At 41.3% G+C, this 20014-nt stretch overlaps 1 protein-coding gene across 6 annotated transcripts in view; it reads right to left on the reverse strand.

The window, feature by feature from the left end:
- App (amyloid beta precursor protein) overlaps positions 1-20014 on the reverse strand; it is a 221021-nt gene that overhangs the window by 141798 nt on the left and 59209 nt on the right. For all 6 annotated transcript variants that reach the window (XM_021209340.2, XM_021209338.2, XM_021209336.2 and 3 more), the window contains exon 3: positions 8994-9123. In XM_021209340.2, coding sequence (XP_021064999.1) covers positions 8994-9123 — 130 coding nt within the window. The remainder of the gene's footprint in view (positions 1-8993; positions 9124-20014) is intronic.

Raw genomic sequence — 20014 nt, forward strand, 5'->3', positions numbered from 1 at the left:
AGAGAGAGAGAGAATGAAATCAAGCAAGTTTGTATTTGTAGAGGTCAAAGGACAACTCTCAAAAGTCATTTCTCTCCAATGTGGGCACTGAACTCAGCTTTCCCATCCTACGCACAAGCATCTCTATCCACTGAGCCATGTCATTGGTCTCTAGCTTTAGTACAGTCCTAAATTCTCCTCACAAAATAACATCATTCTAAACTAGAGACCACATCTATATTTTTAACCAGTTCTGTGCAACCAATCTTATATTTATACTGAAGTATTCCAAAATGTTTTTTAGAAGTCAAAATTTAAGAATGTGTTAATTACACAGCACCGCTTTAAAATATACTAAAAACCAGGCCATGAATGCTTGCCAGGTATTGGCAGCAGGGCTCCTAGTTCACATGGACTTAATTAGTTCTTATGCAAGGAACCAAGAGTCCAGGAGACTTTGATAAAGGAAAGGAACAGGCGTAGGGGGTGTACAGGCACAAACACCCTTCTCGATTTCTCCAGCCCTTCTCAATCTCTTATAACTACCCCTTCTCTCTCTCTCTCTCTCTCTCATGAGTGTGTACCACACACATGTACACACACATACACAATCACGCATGTACACAGATACACTGACCTGCATAGTTTTCAGAAGGCTGAGAATAACTGTATTCCTTTCTTATGACAAATTTTAATCATTGCAAATGGTATTTAGCAATAAATTAAGTGATTAAAAATAGCAGACTGTTTAAGCACGGCTTAATCTAACAATCTCAAATTTATCATCTATCAGTGGTGTTTCGTTTGGCAGTGCTGGAGCGCGAACCCAGGACCCCACTTACCCTGGCAAACGCTCGACCACTGCCTGGCATTTCTTCAGAGGGAACTAGCATCTACCTCTCCTGAAATGTCCAAGAAAGTTATGTGGCAGCACTCCAGAGGTCATACTGAGTCTGAGACTCTTCCCAGAGAAGAAGCCTGGCCTTGGGCATGATAACTCAGGACGGGCTTTAGGGAAACCGCTGCACGGATGGAATTTTCTGGCAAGCATGCGAGTTATACAAAATGAATGACCAGGAAGAAGGGCTGTAGATAAAACACCAGTAGTTAGGATTTCTGAAGTCTACAAAAACAAACAAACAAACAAATAAACAAAAAACCAACCCATGAGCCTGTGATGGAAAACAATGAAGGAATGCATGGAAGGAACAAGGCAAGGACATGGGAAGGAGACTACAATCCTGAGAGTCTGTGCTCAGAACATCAGTGATTTTACAGATAACTGGGGCTGGAGACATGGACTCCTGATGCCGCCTGACTGTGAAGGGGTTAAAGGCTAAGAGGTCCTCATGTGACCTCTAACCACCACATCAGGAGGCAGAACTGTGAAGGACAGACAGCAAAGATGTCTGCTCAAGAAATTCATGCGATCAGCACACTGACACAAGGCCAAGAGAGCTCTGAGGAACAAAGAAAGCCCGAGAAGCCTAGACATCAATGATAACGGAAATCAAACGGGCGGTGGGGCAAAGGTCTTCATCAAGTCAAAAGGGAGACAGAAGGCCAGCAAGGTAGCTCATGAGCTTAAAGTGTTTGCCATGTGAGCCTGGTGACTTGATTCTGATCAAGAAACCTAGGCAATAAATGGAAGGGGAGAACTGACTCCAGAAAGTTGTTCTCTGACCTCCACACTTGTACCATGACACAAAACATAAAAACATAAACACACAAACACACACACACACACTGAGTGCATACATGCATACACACAGTAATTTTTTCTCTTACAATTCAAAAAACATTTATTTGTTTATGTATATGTGTATATATATGTATCTATCATCTATCTATCTATCTATCTATCTATCTATCTATCTATCTATCTATCTATCTATCTATCTATGTGTCTCTCTGTCTCTGTCTCTCTCTGTGTGTGTGTATCTATCTATCTATCTATCACCTATCTGTCTATCTATCTATCTGTCTATCATCTATCTATCTATCTATCTATCTATCTATCTATCTATCTATCTATCTATCTATCTATCTATGTGAGTGTCTCTCTGTGTCTGTGTCTGTCTGTCTGTCTGTCTGTCTCTCTCTCTCTCTCTCTCTGTATGTGTGTGTGTGTGCCCGAGAGTGTGTATGTGTACCAGTGAAGCACATGCATGCAGGAACGCCCAGAGGCCCAAAGAGGGTGTTAGATAGATACCTTACATCTGAAGTTACAGACAGCAGTAAGCTGCCATAAGGGTACTGGGACCTGAACCCAGCTCCTCTGGAAGAACAGCTCTTAACTACTGAGCTATAATCTCACCAGCCCCAAACAATAGATTTTTTTTTTCTTTTTCAAAAAATACAAGCATGCATTGGTACCCATAGATTTTAGAGTCAACTTAGAATTCTAACTAAAGTCTCCCTATCAGAGCCATGGTAGCTGATGAAAACAACTCAAATCACTCAACTGGTAAACTCCTGGAATGCTGACTGTAGTCACGCTGACAGCAGCATAGGCTGACATAAGGAAAATGATGCCTGCTTAGGAAGTTTTTGGCAGGAGAAGTTCCACTCCCTGTGTTCTGCCTTTCAAGAGATGTCCCTCCTTCTTCCCGTCCCTCCCATTCATTTCAATCTTCAGTTCATTCTTTCAATACATCCTGACAAGCTGGAACTAAGGGGCTGTGACATGTTCTAAGCTCTCGGGAGTTTTCAGTGGGTGAACAAAAGTCCTAATCACCAAAGAGCTTATATTTCACACAGAAACCAATTATCTCCGAATGTGAAAGCATTGTGAGAAGCATTGTTAATCTTCTGCCCCATGAAGTATTTATTCCTAATATAGCTCTACAATTATTCTTTTCCCTAAGCAGATTCTCCAATTCACTGATGTAATACTTTCCTGAGACAATGCCCTCACAGTTGACTGCCATTAAAACTGGGAGATGAGACATGTTCTGTAACGATGGAGCCACTGGTAAGACTCCTGTACTCAAGCCCTTCCACATACTTCCACAAGCAACCCTAACGAAAGGGATCTGTTGGAGTCCAAGGGAACAGGTTAGTGCTGGTGACTCGGGTAAGGACCTGCTTTAGGGATTTCTCCACTTTGTCTCCCCACAGCGGGAGGTGATGCCACCACTTAAGCCTACTGCCTTCTCTTCACATCAAGGACACCAGCATACCCTCATGTGGTACCTTCATCAAGACAGGCAGTGAAGGTCACATCTTCAATGTCTCACCCAAAGAGACAGGTACTAAAGGGATATCAGAATGCTTGAGAGATCGAGCCTGGAGGTGAGAGGAGGTTATATGATTGGTGGCCTTGCCCTCCAAGAGAGGTGCGAGAATTATTATTCTCCCATTATTTTTTATTGCTGTCCATGAGGCAATCCATGTAAACCCATCATCACCTTACCTCACCACAGGCACTAAACAACGGGGCCAACCAACTCTGCACAGAGCTAAACTAAGAGCCTTGTCCTCGGAGATCCACAGAAAACCTACCAACAACACAGACGACAGAGCTGTCCACACTGATGTCTGTGTGTTTTACTAAAATAACTTTTTTTCTGTGTTCTGTGTTTCTTTCGCAAAAACTAGTAAGAGCTCACACTTTAAAATTTGCTTCATTTTCTATGTTTTCTTCGGCACTATAACTTTCCCAGACTCTGTGAGAGGACTCTAAAGCCACACTAGGGGCCAGGCTGGGACTCTACAGCAGCTAATCCATCAGTGTCATCTCTTCCTCAAGAGGCCCACTTCTGGGATGTTCCCCACTCTTCTGCAGTCTGCCCTTGCTGTTCTCCTGACGGCTGCTGCCCAGCTGCTGCGTTGGGAAGTTCCTGCTCTGTTAGGGATCTAAGCCAAAGACTCACTCAGAGGAGAAGAGAACGAGAAAGAGGGACAGAGATGGGCCCCAGGAATACATCATCGGGGATATGAAATTCATCAAGGGGTATGTAAAAAAAAAAAAAAAAAAACAACAGAATGTTTAATGAGCTACTTGGCAACTACCATGACAAAAGAAAGACCTGAATTTATCCCCATTGTAGAGAAAAATAATGAGAGCCTTCTGTATGTACCTATGCTTAAGCCAACCAATCTTCCTTCCTTCCTTCCTTCCTTCCTTCCTTCCTTCCTTCCTTCCTTCCTTCCTTCCTTCCTGATTCTTTGTCTGAGAAAGGGTCTCACTTTGCAACCCTGGCTATCCTCGAATTCATTATGTAGACCAGGTTGGCCCACAGAGCTCTTCCTGCCACTCCCTACTGAGTGTTGGTGTTAAAGGCCTAGGACACCATGCTGGGCCATAGCTGATATTGATACTACACTGTCTTTTAACTTGAGCTTTAGATTCACTGTTATGTCATGTTAATTCTTATATTCTTAAGGTTATTTTTTAGATAATTATTTTTAAAAGCCTATCGTATCATCTCCTACCCTGGCCAGCAGTATTTTATCAGTCAAGAATAATATCTTCATTAATTCAATTTCAGTATTCTTGATAAAATTCTTACCCTCAAAACAACTAAAGTGGTTTTAATGAATACTTTATAGATTCATTATCAGGAAAAACGGTACCTAATTTCCAATTTATCATTAGAAATTATCTAATTTTAAAACTGAAAAAAAAGTTAAGTCTATGAATTCTCTGGAGTCCAACATTTAGGTTTCTGGACATTTAAAGGATATTTAAAGTCTAAAACAAATATTCTTCCATCCTCTTTCCTACTTTCACACTTTGGTAACATTTTTACTCTTAAACATGTTACCATTGGCTAATATGTTTAAAAAAACAAACAATAACAACAACAATCTGTTGGGCATAAGTTGACACATCTGTTGTACAGTTATCTATCAGATAAACAATTACACACTGCTTGACCTAAAGAAGACCAAGATGGCTATAGATGCTTCAGAGAAGCAGCCATCTAGGAACTAAGGCAGACTTGTCTTAAAATGTTATTAAAACTTTAAAATTCAAAATGCAGAGAATGGAACCTTAATTTCTCATTCGGCACAAGACCATTACATCTGCAAATTTGGGGTATCTTCCTTAGCAACAGTGGCATACCACAGTGTCGCCTCGTAGTTCCTCAACTTCTAATTCCTCTTTTAGATTACACTACTAACTGCACTTTGGCCCTGTAAAAGCAACAGTGATTTATCTTAGGCAACATACTGTGGCACTACTAGTCAGACACAAGTACAGATGTGTGCCAACTTCAATAGTGCATCCATTATCTCATAAAGAGAGAAGTCATTCAAATGGAAAAGGTTCGAAAAAGCAAAAACAAAAAATCACCACCTTCCTGCGGGACAATGACTGATGTGCTTTGAATTCCACATATGGTAAGTGATAAGATATTCACTCCATCAAGTCAGATCCTATACTCTGGTTCTGGAAGTATCAAAAATAAAAAGGGAAAGGAGAGAGCCAGTCTCCCTTCCCGAAGGAGGGAAGCCATCCATTCCATGGGAGAATGGTGCCAAAGGTAACATGATACACTTCGCCATCTCACCAGCAAAGAGAGACTGCAGAACAAAGAGCCCAAGGCAAACACCCCTAGAGAGAGAACTCAGCTCCTGCCATGCTGGTCCTTCATCTGAGACAGGGGGCAGGAGGTCACATGGCAGGAATGGCAGGCAGTCTCTCTCCAGATTTGTTTTGAATGTTTTGAATTTCAATATGGCAATGTTTAAGACAATCTTACTCTTGTTTTTAGGTCACGCCTTTGTGGGAATTAACTCCAGTAAAACTCTCCTTTGTCTAAAATATATATTTGGATACAGCAGGAAGTCTCAGAGTTTGTAGATTAGTGCTAAACAATAATTCTTTGTTTCAGAAGCAAATTATAGAGAAGAAAGTCACTGACTACCTCTGCAATTATCAGAAAACTTTGGAACTCCGATTTATTCCTTACCAGCGGCGCGAATTGCCACCTTTATCAACATGATATCTACTGTGGAATTTTAATATTTATTGTCTCAAATTCACAACCTTTCTTGCATGACTTGAACTAATAAACCAAGTGGACAGTTGTTTTAATACTTTTTTTTTTTCTATGTGGCAGGCATTGAGACAGGGTTTCTCTGTGTAGCCTTGGCTGTCCTGGAATTCACTCTCTAGACCAGGTTGGCCTTGAACTCAAGAGATCCACATGCTTCTGCCTCCTGGTTATTAAAGGCATACAACACCACTGCCAGGCCTAATTCTTTTTTCTTTTTCTTTTCTTTTTTAAATCATAAAGAATACATATAATAAGAAATCAAGAAATTATGGGCTCTGGTCCTGATCTGAACACATTGTGGCTATGTGCCTTATATCAAGAAATCCAACTTCTCTAGCGATGGACACCTATACTCCTGAGGGAAGGCCAACAGAGTCAACCTCATGGGATAGCCATTCCAATGGATGCCCCATGCCACTAATGACAGGACACCAAGATGAAGGACAGATCAAGAAGCCAGGGGAAGAAGAAGGGAAGGAATGGAGACAGTAGGTATAGAGGCACAACTTACAATGCTCATGCAAACAATATGACATGAGTTATGTGCGTCCTGTAATTCTTTTTTTTCAAAACTGAAGATATACCACACATACACATTAGCATATTTTATATGCCTTGTGTAACATATCTGAGACATCTAGAAAATCTGCCACTGCCGAAGAAATAGACAATGTTCACATTGCTTAATTCTAATCTAAGCTCTCTGGCAAAGCAAGAGACAGGTATGTCCTGTCAACTGACCGTCTATTTCAGGTCCAATGGGAAAAGACCAGGGACTTAGGAGAAACACAATAAAAGATTCAAACAGGCCAAATGCCTGCTGGGAGTATCTAATGATAATCTAGTCTATTAGCAGTCAGGAACAGTTAGAGTCAGTGTGCTGATTTATATCAGATGCTGCACCAGACCCGGGAAATTTTCTAAACATGTCACAAGTGGCCTGCCTCCTTGAATTATGTACTTCAACATCAAAGGAGCTCAGAAGCTATTTAGAAGATAAAAGAAAAATCTGGTCCTTGCCAAGACAGAGGCAGCAGGGAATTCGGTCCTCCTCATTTTCTCACAGGATCTCTTGGACAATTTTGAGTCACCTCTCCACTTTCTCTTAACCCTGTCTGACCTGTATGTACATCTCTACAAACCTCAACCAGTGAAAAAATGTTCTCCAACAGTTGAGGGAAAATCAGAGGGCAGGTCATTAATTGGTGTTTGCTGCATAAACTAGGACTAAAAGGCAAATTAGTGAGACTGTCCCTGAATGATATAGTGAGGTTTATCATAATGAAAACTATGATTTTGATAGTTCCTGTGTGCCCACAGTGTAAAATCTGGCTCTTATTATCCTCTTATTCAATCTTGACTTCTCAACCATACTTAAAGAGCTAATAAGGGATTAAAGGAATAAGGATGTGAAAGGGAATGCACAGACCATCAAATGGTCAAGCATCTGGTTCAACATTGTCTTCATTGTTAACTCACTGACTATGAAACACAGGTGAGATCTTGATTCTAATGGCCCATGTTTTCTGTTGATGTCTCAAATTACATGTACAAACAAGCAGAAGTCAGCATGTCCTTTAAAGAATATACAAAAATAGGAGTGGGAGGTGCATTTGAGCACAAGTACCCTTGAAATCTAGAAGAGGGTGTTAGATCTCCTGGAGCTAGAGCTACAAGCAATTATGTGTCACCCGACCTGGGTACCAGGAACTGAATTCAGGTTCTTGAGAAGAGTAGCAAGAACTCGTAACTGCAAAGCTGTTCCACCAGCTTCCAGTCTGCTCTTATGGAATCCACTTCCAAACAAATGCTATACACATTCCTAGAGTCTCCAGTAGTTATCTTTAGTTATGAGGTTTTGATTGGAGCCCTTGTAGCTAAAGTGTTGTAATGCAAACTCACCTCCCTGTACCTGGGAGGGGAACGGAGACACTCTAAAAAAGATTTCTTTTAGACTTTATTCAAAGTCATCAATATCCATATAAAGATCTCCATTCTCACAACCTTCATATTAATCAATAACAATGGAAACATTCAGGTGGGATTTATCACATAAAACAGGGCTATCTATGCCAGGCTTGTTCACATGAAACGTGAGCAAGAAGTTCGACAATATTGAAAATCAACTTACGTTGGCTTTCCCAAAGGACTAAATTTTTTTAAGGCAAAAATGAAAGTAAAATTTGCAGGCCTTTGTTTTCCTCGAGTTTGATCTGAGTAAATAGAAAATCAAACAATCCAGCAAACATACTTCCTGACCATTTTCAACTGTAGGAACAAGGGGTGCCCTGGGAAAGGGCTTTTTGAGAAATGAGCAAGAGTGTGGAAACCTCAAGGCCTGCCATTTGTAACACTGGAGAGCGTAAATGACAATCCCTTGCAAGACACTGGGGCTTCATGAGAAGGTACCTTTCACTCAGAAGACCCAGGACTGGCCGAGGGACAGGAAAGTTATTCTGAGGCACAGAAATGCTGGTCTTGTATTAAAAGTACCTGCAACATCCAAAACATAGTAAAACACACTCCCGTGGTATTTGGGGGAGGTGGGGGGCTCTTTCATGCATTGTGGACATTAAAATCTCAAGTTTCATGGAAAATGAGTATTTCCCTATAACCTACATACAAGTTCTTACAAACTTTAACTCCCCTCGCCCAGGCTTGGGATACACATTAGTAGTAGAATGCTTACCTAAAGTCCTATGCTTGTTCTCAAGAACCACACTAAATAATAAAGAAACAAATTAACTCACCTCTCCTTACTTATAATATCTAATGCAATTTAAAAGAAACATAAGGACTAACACAGAATTGTGTGGAGTTTGCTCTTCCATTGTTTTTCCACCCATGTTTGGATGAATCTGCAGATATGAAAACCCACAGATCTGGAACCAACAATATGTTGGCAGCGACATGCTGAAGGAGTAGTGCATTCATGAGTATGACCTAACTAAAGTATCCTTCCCTGAGCACGAGCTGTGGGGCTGTCTGGCTGGCTGGCTGGCTCACCTAAGCAACGGTAAGGAATCACGATGTGGGTGTGTGTCTTGCACTGCTTGCGGCCCCGCTTGCACCAGTTCTGGATGGTCACTGGCTGGTTGGCTTCCACCACATTTGTGATCTGCAGTTCAGGGTAGACCTGGGGAACACAGGAGAAGAGGAAATCGTTACTCCTGGCAAAGCCTGGCACACAGACGAACATGTTGAACCTTCACTGTTATTCAAAGGTTCCGTTATTCTCTAAGAGCCAAGTTGCTCTGCTTCTGGCCAAGCACGAACACTGGTACACAGGAAAATGCCTGGGTGGCTGTACCTAGTATTCCGCTCCAAGGTGACTTGGATTGAGCTGCCCATTCAGACAGTGTCCAGGAGAGTTAAACTAGAAACGTGAGAAAGCAGGGACTCTTGAAAGCATGAGGTCATTTTCTATGCAAAATAAACAACTAGTGATGACCACAGCTTGTAGTATTCTAAAGAAACCCTGGGATTGATAGACTTAAGGGTGTCATCTCAACTTATATTCAATCCACTGCTCTCTGACACATACTTTATGCACAGAGCACGGCACATAGACGGTTTCCACACAAAAAGCACCCTCTGTCCTCAAAACAGTTTACGCAAAAATATTTTATTAAGAGCATCTTCAAGAGATCCATTTAAAGGACAGCACTCAGGAATTCTCCTCCTCCTGTAATAATATACTTATCTCTGTCTGTGATGACTGCTCTTCATGAGTCATGCTGTTTGCTGATCCCTTGGAATGAAATGTCAAACTCAATCAACCAAAATGTATTTGCGAAATATCAGACCACTTTGATGTAATAATAATGGGTTAGAGATTTGAAAGAAGAATAGTAATACAAAAATATGGCTCTAAAGTGAGCCATTTTGCCAGATAAATAACCAGAGGCTAAATAACTAAAGGCTTTAAGGAAGCAGATGGTTTAACTGGAGGTGATGAATCCAGGAGGTGAAGGTGAGAACATGAAGGGAATTGGACACAGTCAAAAGGTTGTAAGACAACAGAATTCGAATTCTGGAATGGGCTAAAAGGTTTGGTGTAGACATATTATAGTAAGTGAGCCAGGAAGGACTAGTGCTTGGGAGAGTTTGGGAATTAAAATTAGGAATCTGAGAAAGTCCCAATTATTGGTAATTGCAAGGAATATAAATATGGGCATCAAAAGGAGTAGATAATTTAAAAAAAAAAAAAAAGCAAAACAAGAGGAAGCCAATGTCACTGAAGGATTCACGACATGGGTTTGAGAGACAGAAGTACCAGAGGTATCAGTGACTCCTCCCAACTAACTTAGAGCTTACAAAAGGCTTGCAATGGATGATAGGAAGCCAGAAGCAGAAGACTTCAAAGATTGAAGGTGTGTACCACAGGCTAGTGGGGCTCAGGGACAGCTCCATCCATAAACAACAAAGGCGGTCTAGGCTGAAAGCACTAGAGTTCATAGACAGGTTTAAGGTTTTTTTGGGGGGAGGGGAGGGGGAGTGGCTTGGAGGCAGAGATGCACAAGAACAGACTCATCCCCAGCTTCTGTGCACATTCCTGAGAGAACCCAGGAATCTGAGCTAGAGGACTGCGTCCACCTGGGAGTTGTGGATACACAGTACTTTGTTTAGGATTGTCAGAGTGACCCTTTCTTCATTTAAGATGCCAACAACTTTTCTATTGCAACTTGTCTATTTATGGGGGGCATCTAATTGAAATACTATAAAATGATGTTACTTGCGTTTTGATTACCTCACCTTACTTTGTGAGGTAAAAGACATAAGTAAAAGACATTTGTAAAAGAAGGGAGGAAGAAAGGAAGAAAGAAAGGAAGGAAGGAAGGAAGGAAGGAAGAAAGAAAGAAAGAAAGAAAGAAAGAAAGAAAGAAAGAAAGAAAGAAAGGACTATGAAAATGGATAGTCTAAAAACTACATTGTGAACACAGAAATATTTAGTATCCTCTCCCCCCAAAATGATCCATCTAGCTAAGAAAATACACAGAGGAACTTAAATGCCTACCATTAAGTGATAGAAGTCAGTCTATAAAGGTTCCATACTGTTATGACTTCCATCACATGACAGTCTATAAAGACAATTCTCTATATGGGCAGCAAAACCATCAGTGACTGAACAAAGCACTCGCCTACGAACCAGAGTTGAATCCCTGGTACCTGTGTGTGCTGGGGGCACATGTATAATTTCAGAGCTGGGAAGATGGAGACAGCCAGATCCCTGGGACTCACTGACCAGCTGGCCTTGCTTGAGAGACCCTGTCTCATAGAACAAGGTGATAGGCCTGGAGAGACAACTCAGGCTTAACTCAGTTATTGTTCTTGCAGAGGGACTGCTTGTGATAATCAGCGCCCTCAGGGTGGCTAGCAAACATCCTTAACTCCAGTGTCAGGGAATCCAGCAGCTTCTTGGGACCTCTGTGGGCACTGGACACACACATGGTGCATATAAAAGACACCACAGGTGGTGCATATAAAAGACACACATATGGTGCATGCATATATATATATATATATATATATATATATATATATATATATGCAAAACATTCTCACAGATAAAATAAGATAAATTTTACAAAAAGTAAAAAGGAGATGGCTCTTGAAGAATAAACAGACACTCAAAAGTTGGTGTCCATACTTGCCCATAACCCTGTACACACACACACACACACACACACACACACACACACCTACGTGACCCAAAGAAGCTACAACACCAAGTGCCAGCCCTAAGACCAACTATAGACTGTGAGTGACAAAGCATGCCAGTGTGGGATCATGACTTGTCATGGCTGGCTCATTCTGGCAGGGTGTCTTCATGATAGGAGAAATCTACTGCATCTCTCTGCCGGTCCTTTATGCTTTTTGATAAGCATATGACTTCTCTTTCAAAGAAAAAAAAGGAACTATATACTCAAATAATAAAACACAAGGTATCAAGCAGAAGAATCATGTGGCTAAACAAATACACAAGTACCCAAGTCAGGAACAGTGAGATGGCTCAGCTGATGAAGGCACTCACTGGCCTGAGTTCAATCTTCGGCAATCACCTGTTGGCACCTGTACACCCAGACACAATCACATGCATGCACAAACAACAGAACCTCAAATTGTAATAATTAGTTTCATCTGTAAGTCAGAACCCTCTTCAAACACGACCAGAAGTTTAGCTGCAAAGGGCACAGCTACCTTCGCTCCATTTGGTTTTGTGCTTAAGTATCTCCAACCCTTGAGTACACGCATTTAAGGCCAGGGTAATGCTCCCCTTGGAAATGCCACTAAAAATTTAAGAGCCCCATAGCATTATTCTCTATAATGAAGGACGGGTAGCTTTGTGTACAGAAATATAATTCTCCCACCTTTTCTTGTTTATTAGACCACAAACGAACAGCACTTGTGAGTCATAAACTCGATGGCATGAGAGTTCCCCCTGGGCGATAGGACTTTATGTGCAGTAAAGTGTGAGTTACTGCATCTTTCTAAAGGGAACCCAGCTGGCACTTTAGAAATGCTGCCCCTCCGAGATGCTTCTTAGATGTCAGTTTTCTGTAAATCCCTATAATACAGTCACACCACATTTCCTTCCTTTCCATTACAATCAAGGAATTGAGTTTCCAAATGGGTCAGCAGGAGAAGGGGCCTCCTTGCTCCCACCGCTTACACACCACCATCTCTCCTCCTAGGATAATATCTGGTGCAGCGGACCAGTAAATCATTCAGCGCCCAGTGTCTGTGCAGAAAAAGATGGCAAGCTGACAGACCAAACCTGTGAACACGTGGTTCTCCCTTGAGATTACCAGAGCTCTGAATGGCGATCAGCCAGACAATTAATTTCCAATTCCATCCAGAGAATCTAGGACACACATGTGACTCCCTGGGCTTCTCCACCTCCCTCCATGCTCTGACAGCAGCGTTCATGTGCAGAAAGATGAGAGATTATAAAACCTGAACTGCATCAAGCCCGTGCAGTTTGTCTGATTTTCCTGACCAGTGACATGGATGCAGTAACTTCAACCTGACTCACTCACTTTTACTCAGAGATGAAGGGTTAGTAATTTGGGGTCGCCAAAGAGAATAATATTTTGCCATTCTAAATAGCAGGAAGTTTATTTAAAGGGCAAAAAGATGTTTTGTTTTGTTTTGTTTTAAAGTTAAGGTAGTAAATTCCCTTTTGAAGTACTGAATGACCAGCTAGGTAATGTGATGACTTTACACAGGAACAAACCCCAACACAGTAATGCCAGACAAACATACACAATGAAACACCTATGTTTTTAAAAATTACCAAAACAAAAATATGAATGCTTGTTTAAGTACTCCAGTAGAAGTCTAAGGACACAATGATGCATTTTTGGTTGATAGATTAGATCACATAATGCACTGTCTTAGTCAAAAATAAAAGTTGAATTATCTGGGTATGGTGGCACACATCTTGCATCTCAGCACTTGAGGGGCAGAGGCAAGAGGATCCCTATGAGTTTGAGGTTAGCCTGGTTTACACAGCCAGTTTCAGGACTACCAGGATACATAGATTGTCTCAAAAAAGCAAAACAAAACAAAATTGAATGAATTATAATGTGTAGATAACCTTGTAACAGTATTTAACTCTTCACCATATTTAATCACAAGATACAGGACAACATTTCATATTTTCTTGTGGCATAGTAAATTTTAACAAAGGAAGCAAAGATGCCATGAGTTTTGTGTATGTGTGTGTGTATATATGTATGTATGTATGTATGTATGTATGTATGATGTGTACAGGTGCAATTCTGTATGTGACTGCTGGCATCTGTCAGTCATGGCACATGCAGTTTGTCTGATTTCCCTGACCCGTGACATGAATGCAGTAACTTCAACCTGACTCACTCACTTTTACTCAGAGATGAAGGGTTATTCATTTGGAATCGCCAAGAAGAATAATATTTTGCCATTCTAAACAGCTGTAAGTTGTTAGAGGTTAAAGAATAACTTTGGACATCAGTCCTCCATTTTCACATGCATTACAAATTACATGTAATTTGCATGTACTTTATATTCGAAATATGCCATTAGTGGGACAACTGTCACTAATGATGTACCAGACGCTAGTATAACAGACATGCAAAATCTTTATTTGTGATCCTTTCTTTTCTACATTTTGTGTGTAGGGTTGATTTCTTGATGCGAATAGTGGACTTGATAGGTGCGGTTAAAGATATCTCAGCAGTTAAGCGCACTTGCATCTCACAGGAGACCCAGGGTCGGTTCCTAGTATCAACACAGTAGCTGGAAACCACCTGTAGTTCCAGTTCTGGGGAGATCCAATGCCTTCCTCTGACCTGAAGTCACTGAATGCATATGGTGTGCATATGTACATGCAGACAAAAATTCATACACATAAAATCAAATTATACATATATATATAATATATATATGTATATATATATATACATATATATATATACATATATATATTATACATATATATATATATATATATCTTTTAGATACAAGACTTTGAAAGGTGGCATTTGCAGATGCCTAAAGCAAGGCCTGTGTCAGCTACTTGAAAACTCGACTCTGCCCAATTCCTACTGATGTTCTAAGCTACAGAGAAGTCACTGTATAAAAACACTCACTGTGGTCGAAGCACACTCTCAGCTACAATCCCTTCTGTGGCCCTGCGAATGCCCTTCTGCCCTGCCCAGTCTGACACAATGTGAATGCTCTATAGTAATCACCACGGTGTTTCTGGTGGTGCACACCCAGTGCCTTGTCCCCACTGTACACACACTTTCCTGCAGCGCAGGAAACATAACTCAGCTTAGCCCAGCCACCCTGTGACGTTTCACTCTCTATCACTGACTTTAGGGATTTATTTCAAGAGGCTATGCACCTGTCCCCTTGTGGTGGAGGGCATTTGGCAATCACATTTTGCCTCCACAGCTCCATCTCTATAGCCACTTGGTACCAGACCAACGCAAAATGTAATCTCCCTCTCTCAGGGGTTCTGAATATATTCAGGTTCTCACTGGGGGACAAGAGTACTTGGTTGGGTGTTCGGGTGAGCCAGAGCAAAGGCGAGTAAGCCAGTCATCTAGATAACGATGCTTTTTCTCAAAAAGCATAAAACCAAGTAGCTGGCCATAGCATGGGGCTTGGCAGATAGGTGTGTGGTGCCCAGCAGGAGCCAGGGCCATCCGGGGAAGGAAAATAGGAAGAGGTGCAGAGAGAGAAGCTGCCGAGGTGAGAACCAGAAGAGCACTGAGCCTCCGAACCTCAAAGCAAGGACATTCAGCATCTAAGAAACACCCCTTTACAATCTACCTCCCTCAGATGGATGGATCCGTTTGTTTCCGTAGCCAGGTCACTTCATGCCGTGGATGTTATCACTGACAACACCCGGCAACTGACCGTGTCCAACCTCCTAGACACCTGCTGGAACATGTCCTCCTTGAAGACAAGAGCCATGTGGTGCAGTTTGAGTCCCCTCCCCACTATGTCAGCACAGTAATGTCTGACAACGATTGAATGTTATTTCTGGTTAAGTCCTGATACAATTCAATATGGAAATGGCTTACATGCCTTAGGCTCTTGCTGGGCATCACACACCTATCTGCTAAGCCCAATTGCTATAAGACAGCTACTTGGTTTTATGCTTTTTGAGAAAAATAATCCTCTCAATGTTGTTTTTCTAAGCAGAGTCAGTAGGTTATACTTCTAATAGTATCTTGGGTTGAAATAAACTAGCAATAATACACAGCTGAAGATGGACTGTTGGAAGAATTAAACCCAAGATATTTTTTTTTAAAGGCCCATTTACCTGGTCCTAAAGTCATGCCATATCATTAAAGGATTAAGAATCAGTTTATAAAATTATTTTTAAATAGAGAATTGAAAAAATTCCAAAATAACAAAAGCCAGAAAAATGGTCATGTAGAAACCATCTTGGTTTCCATATGGTATCACATGGCTTTAATCCCCATCACTCAAGAGACAGAGGCAGGTGGATACCGGAGTTCAAGGCCAGCCTGTTCTACAGAGTGAGTTCCGAAACAACCAGAGCTACACAGGAGAAACCTATCTCGAAAAAAATCACCCAAAAAAACCAAAAAGATGATATCAGTAGTCAGTGTTTTTATTTTTAAAATAAAATATCTTAAAGGATGCAGTAATATCTTAAAGGATGTTTCTATAGCATTTTTTAAGGTCAGGAATTGTTAGGTCTGTACACCAGAACCCGATGTGTGACCTGTGATGCTTCCTTCGAGACATTTAGCTTACAGGTAGGCAAATGGTATGAGCAAACTATGATGAGCAGAACTGATGTGGTCCCTGAGGTTGAACTGTACAAAGAGCACACTCAAGAAGAAAATAAAACCAGACAGATCATAATAAAGGTTTCCCCAATGGCAGACATCACTGCAAACATCTCCTGGGCAGCATGTCACAGTGTACTGACAACACAGGTGCCTTTTCTAAGCACATAGAGACCACATTAACAGCACACGCTTTGCTGCTTAAACTTCGGTGTGTGTAAGCCAAGACTGGGTGTGCGGAAGAGAATACATTTCTGTTTCTAGATTTAAGTGACACACTTTAAAGTTTCTAAAGCCTGATGAAAAACTGCATCTTAAAACTGTTTTCCACCTCGATTCTGCTAATGAGAGGGGATATAGAAAATAAAACATCTAATTCAGTTGAGAAAGAGAAATGGAAGCCGAAAAGCGGCCTCTGCTCATGTCTTAATGAGGTGCTGAGAGGCACAGGCAGCTGATGAAACATGTCTGCAATGTCAGGGAGGGGGAGCAGAGTGGGCCTGCTCTCACAAGGATGCCTTACATGAGGCAGAAGGCAAGGCGCTGCAAGGCAAGAGTGTGTTTCCCAACCATTTGGCCCAATTCTGCATGTGACACTGCATATTAATGTGTTGTTCTAGCCGCACATTCACACTCTGTGCGGGGAAGGCACGAAGGAGCCTGGTTCAGCTGGCATGTCGCTGCCTTTCCAAAGCGCTCATGGGAAAAGCAAAGAGGGGATGCCTAGCCTGTAAGGCATGGCACAGATGTGAAAACAAAGACACATGTGTACACACATTGCCTCATTCAGACATCAGTTTTCTCTCTGTCAGTTCTTATTGCTAATTTGACACAACCGAGAGTCACTGGAGAAGAGGGAGGCTCGTCGGAGGGATTGCCCAGGCCTGACTGACTGGTCTGTGGGGAACCATCTTGAATGTTGATTGACGTGGGTGATGCAACACCAGATAGGAAAGAGTTCTGGGTTGTATAAGAAAGTTGGCTGCGCACCATCCAGGGAAAACAAGCCAGCAAACAGCGATACTCCATGGTTTCTGCTTCAGTTCATATTGAAGTTCCTGCCCTAACTTCCTTCAGTGATGGAGTGGGACCTGGAAGTATAATACCAAATATGCCCTTTCTTCCCTTAGTTGGATTTGGTCAGGGTTTTATCACGGTAGCAGAAGGCTTACTAAGACACACACCCTCACTATAATTTTTATGTTACAATATTTAGACTGACTTCATCTCTTTTAGCCCTAAGTTCCAAGTAATCCTTGACTCCAAACAGACCACCAATGCATAATATACACCAGTACTCATATACAAAAATGATGATCCATCTATTAAAACAACTGCTTTACTTAACATGAATTCTTGGGCCTTTTAAGTATCAGGACTATGATGCTTATGATCTGTAGGCTAATTTTCGAGCACACAAAGCCAGAAGGTGACCAGAGAGAAACAACAGTATATAGAATGCACTCCTGCCATAGTCAGCACCTGCTGCTCATTTGTAACAAGCCTAGGAGCCTGAGAAGAAGGAACTTCCACTAAAGATGTGCCTCCAACACACTGGCCTGTAGGCATGTCTGTGGGCATTTTCTTCACTGTTAATTGATACAGGGGGACCATGGAAGTGTGGACAGCACCATCCCTAGGCAGGTGGGCCTGGGCTAGATTAGAAAAGTAGCTGAACAGGAGCCTGGAGCAAGCCAGCCAGTAACCCATACTTCTCCATGGCCCAGATCTGCTTCACTTCCTACCTCTAGATTCCTGTCTTATGTTCCTCCTACCTTTGTTTCCCTCAGTGATGGACCGTAACCTGTGAACTGAAACAAACCAAGTTTATTTTGGGCATGCTGTTTATCACAGCGGCAGAGAGCAAACTGTGGCAACCCTGAAAGACAGTTAGATTGATGAGGACAATCTGTTTTTGTCTTTTAACAATTTTGTTTCATATTAATGAAGAATGACAACAAAAAGAGAAATAACTCTTCCTGGGAGTCCCATGTTGGGTTATATAATACATTTTAGAATAGAAAGTTAGGGAAAGAAAAGAGCTGTGTTCAGTTCATATAGCCAGCTTTTGTTTGTTTGTTTGTTTGTTTCTGCACAGGACTACTTTGTTTTGATGGCCTGTTAATCCCAAAGAAAGCACTCATGTAGAGGAACAAGGATAAAGAAATCACAGACATTGTTATGGATAGAAAGAACTTACTTAAGAATGTGTGAATAATCTAATAGTACAGGAAATGCACAAAGCGAAGGGCATCCATCTGACTGCCTACACTTGAAACTTTTCCCATCAGCCAGCCTCCACAGGCTGGCTCTAAGTGGATGCTCAAAGAGCCAACCCTGCCTCCAGGAGTCCTTGCCTGGTAAGAATCCTGTAGGCTTAAGACCAGAGGGGGACAGGAGGATCAAGGCTGTATATGATTTCTCATAACAACTGGCTTTCATAACATCTGCCTGTCCTGGTTACGAAGAAAGGACACACTCTGAGACATTGTGGATTGTCCTGAATCATGGTACTTCATACACTGTACCATGGGATCACTGACAGAATTCAGAGGATGATCTTTCACATCCATTTTCCCACCTCTGTTTGTAAAATAAATTCTCTCCCCAGTCAGCCCACCCTTTGAAACACACTACTGAAATGTCCCACCAAAAAGCACTCATACTAACATATCCTTTGGCTTCCATCTCTCAAGATCTGGATCCAGAGTCTCCACATCACCATCAAGACCCTCCTTTGTATCTCCCACTGTCTCCATTTTCTAGGTTTCATTCTCAATCTGATGGAACAGAGCATGTTTGCACCCCTTGTAAGCCAGGAAAGGCATCGCCTGACACAAAGCCCTATCCTCAGTGGTCTTTAGCTATTCCGGCCAAGTTTGCCTGGATTAAAAATAAAGAAATAAAGTTTTGAGATGTGGAACTGAACACACACTGAAGTTTTTGGTGTACATGAAATAATATTTTTTTAAAAAAAAAACAAACTCATTTTACCTGAAAGCCATGCAATGAAACCTAACATGTCTCATTTTCTGACGCTAAGCTTTAATGTTTTTTGAGAGGATATGACCTCTTTTATTTTTAATATTTTTACAGCTTTGAGTGTCCATCCATTGTACATGGCACTCTGATTCATAAAGAGTTCTCACATAAGTTTAAACAGTACAATGAATATATTCCCTTCCATAGATTCCCTACCCTAACCTATACTACCCGCTGTCACCCCTTGTTCCCCTAGACATCTCATTGATACCGTCATGGCATATAGACAGACATGATTTTATGAATCTATACAAGGCTTAGGAGCCACAAATAGAAAATACATAATATTTGTTTCTCTGAGATTTTTTTCTATCTTGAAAATTTTTTTCTATCTTGAAAAATCTTGATTTTTTTCAGCCATAACATTTGCTATGGTACCCCAACAGCTCATTAGTGCAAATGGCTATTGTTATATCGTTAAATATGTGGAGTTACATTTAAGTATCTTTCTTCATGTCAGCACTCTGCTTCTAGTATAGACCAAGAAAAGGCTATTTTCCTCCATCACAGATGATATTAAAGCGTTTTAAAGCTACACTCTGTGTTTTCCTCTCTAAGGTTGCAGGTTCTCTCATAGCACTTACATTTTTGTTGGGTATATAAAATGAGGGCAAATCTGCCCACTCCCATGACTCTTGTCTAAAAAGTTTAAAACCATGAACTGTAGAACAG

The sequence above is a fragment of the Mus pahari genome, chromosome 12 (assembly GCF_900095145.1).
Source record: "Mus pahari chromosome 12, PAHARI_EIJ_v1.1, whole genome shotgun sequence".
Classification (NCBI taxonomy): domain Eukaryota; kingdom Metazoa; phylum Chordata; class Mammalia; order Rodentia; family Muridae; genus Mus; species Mus pahari.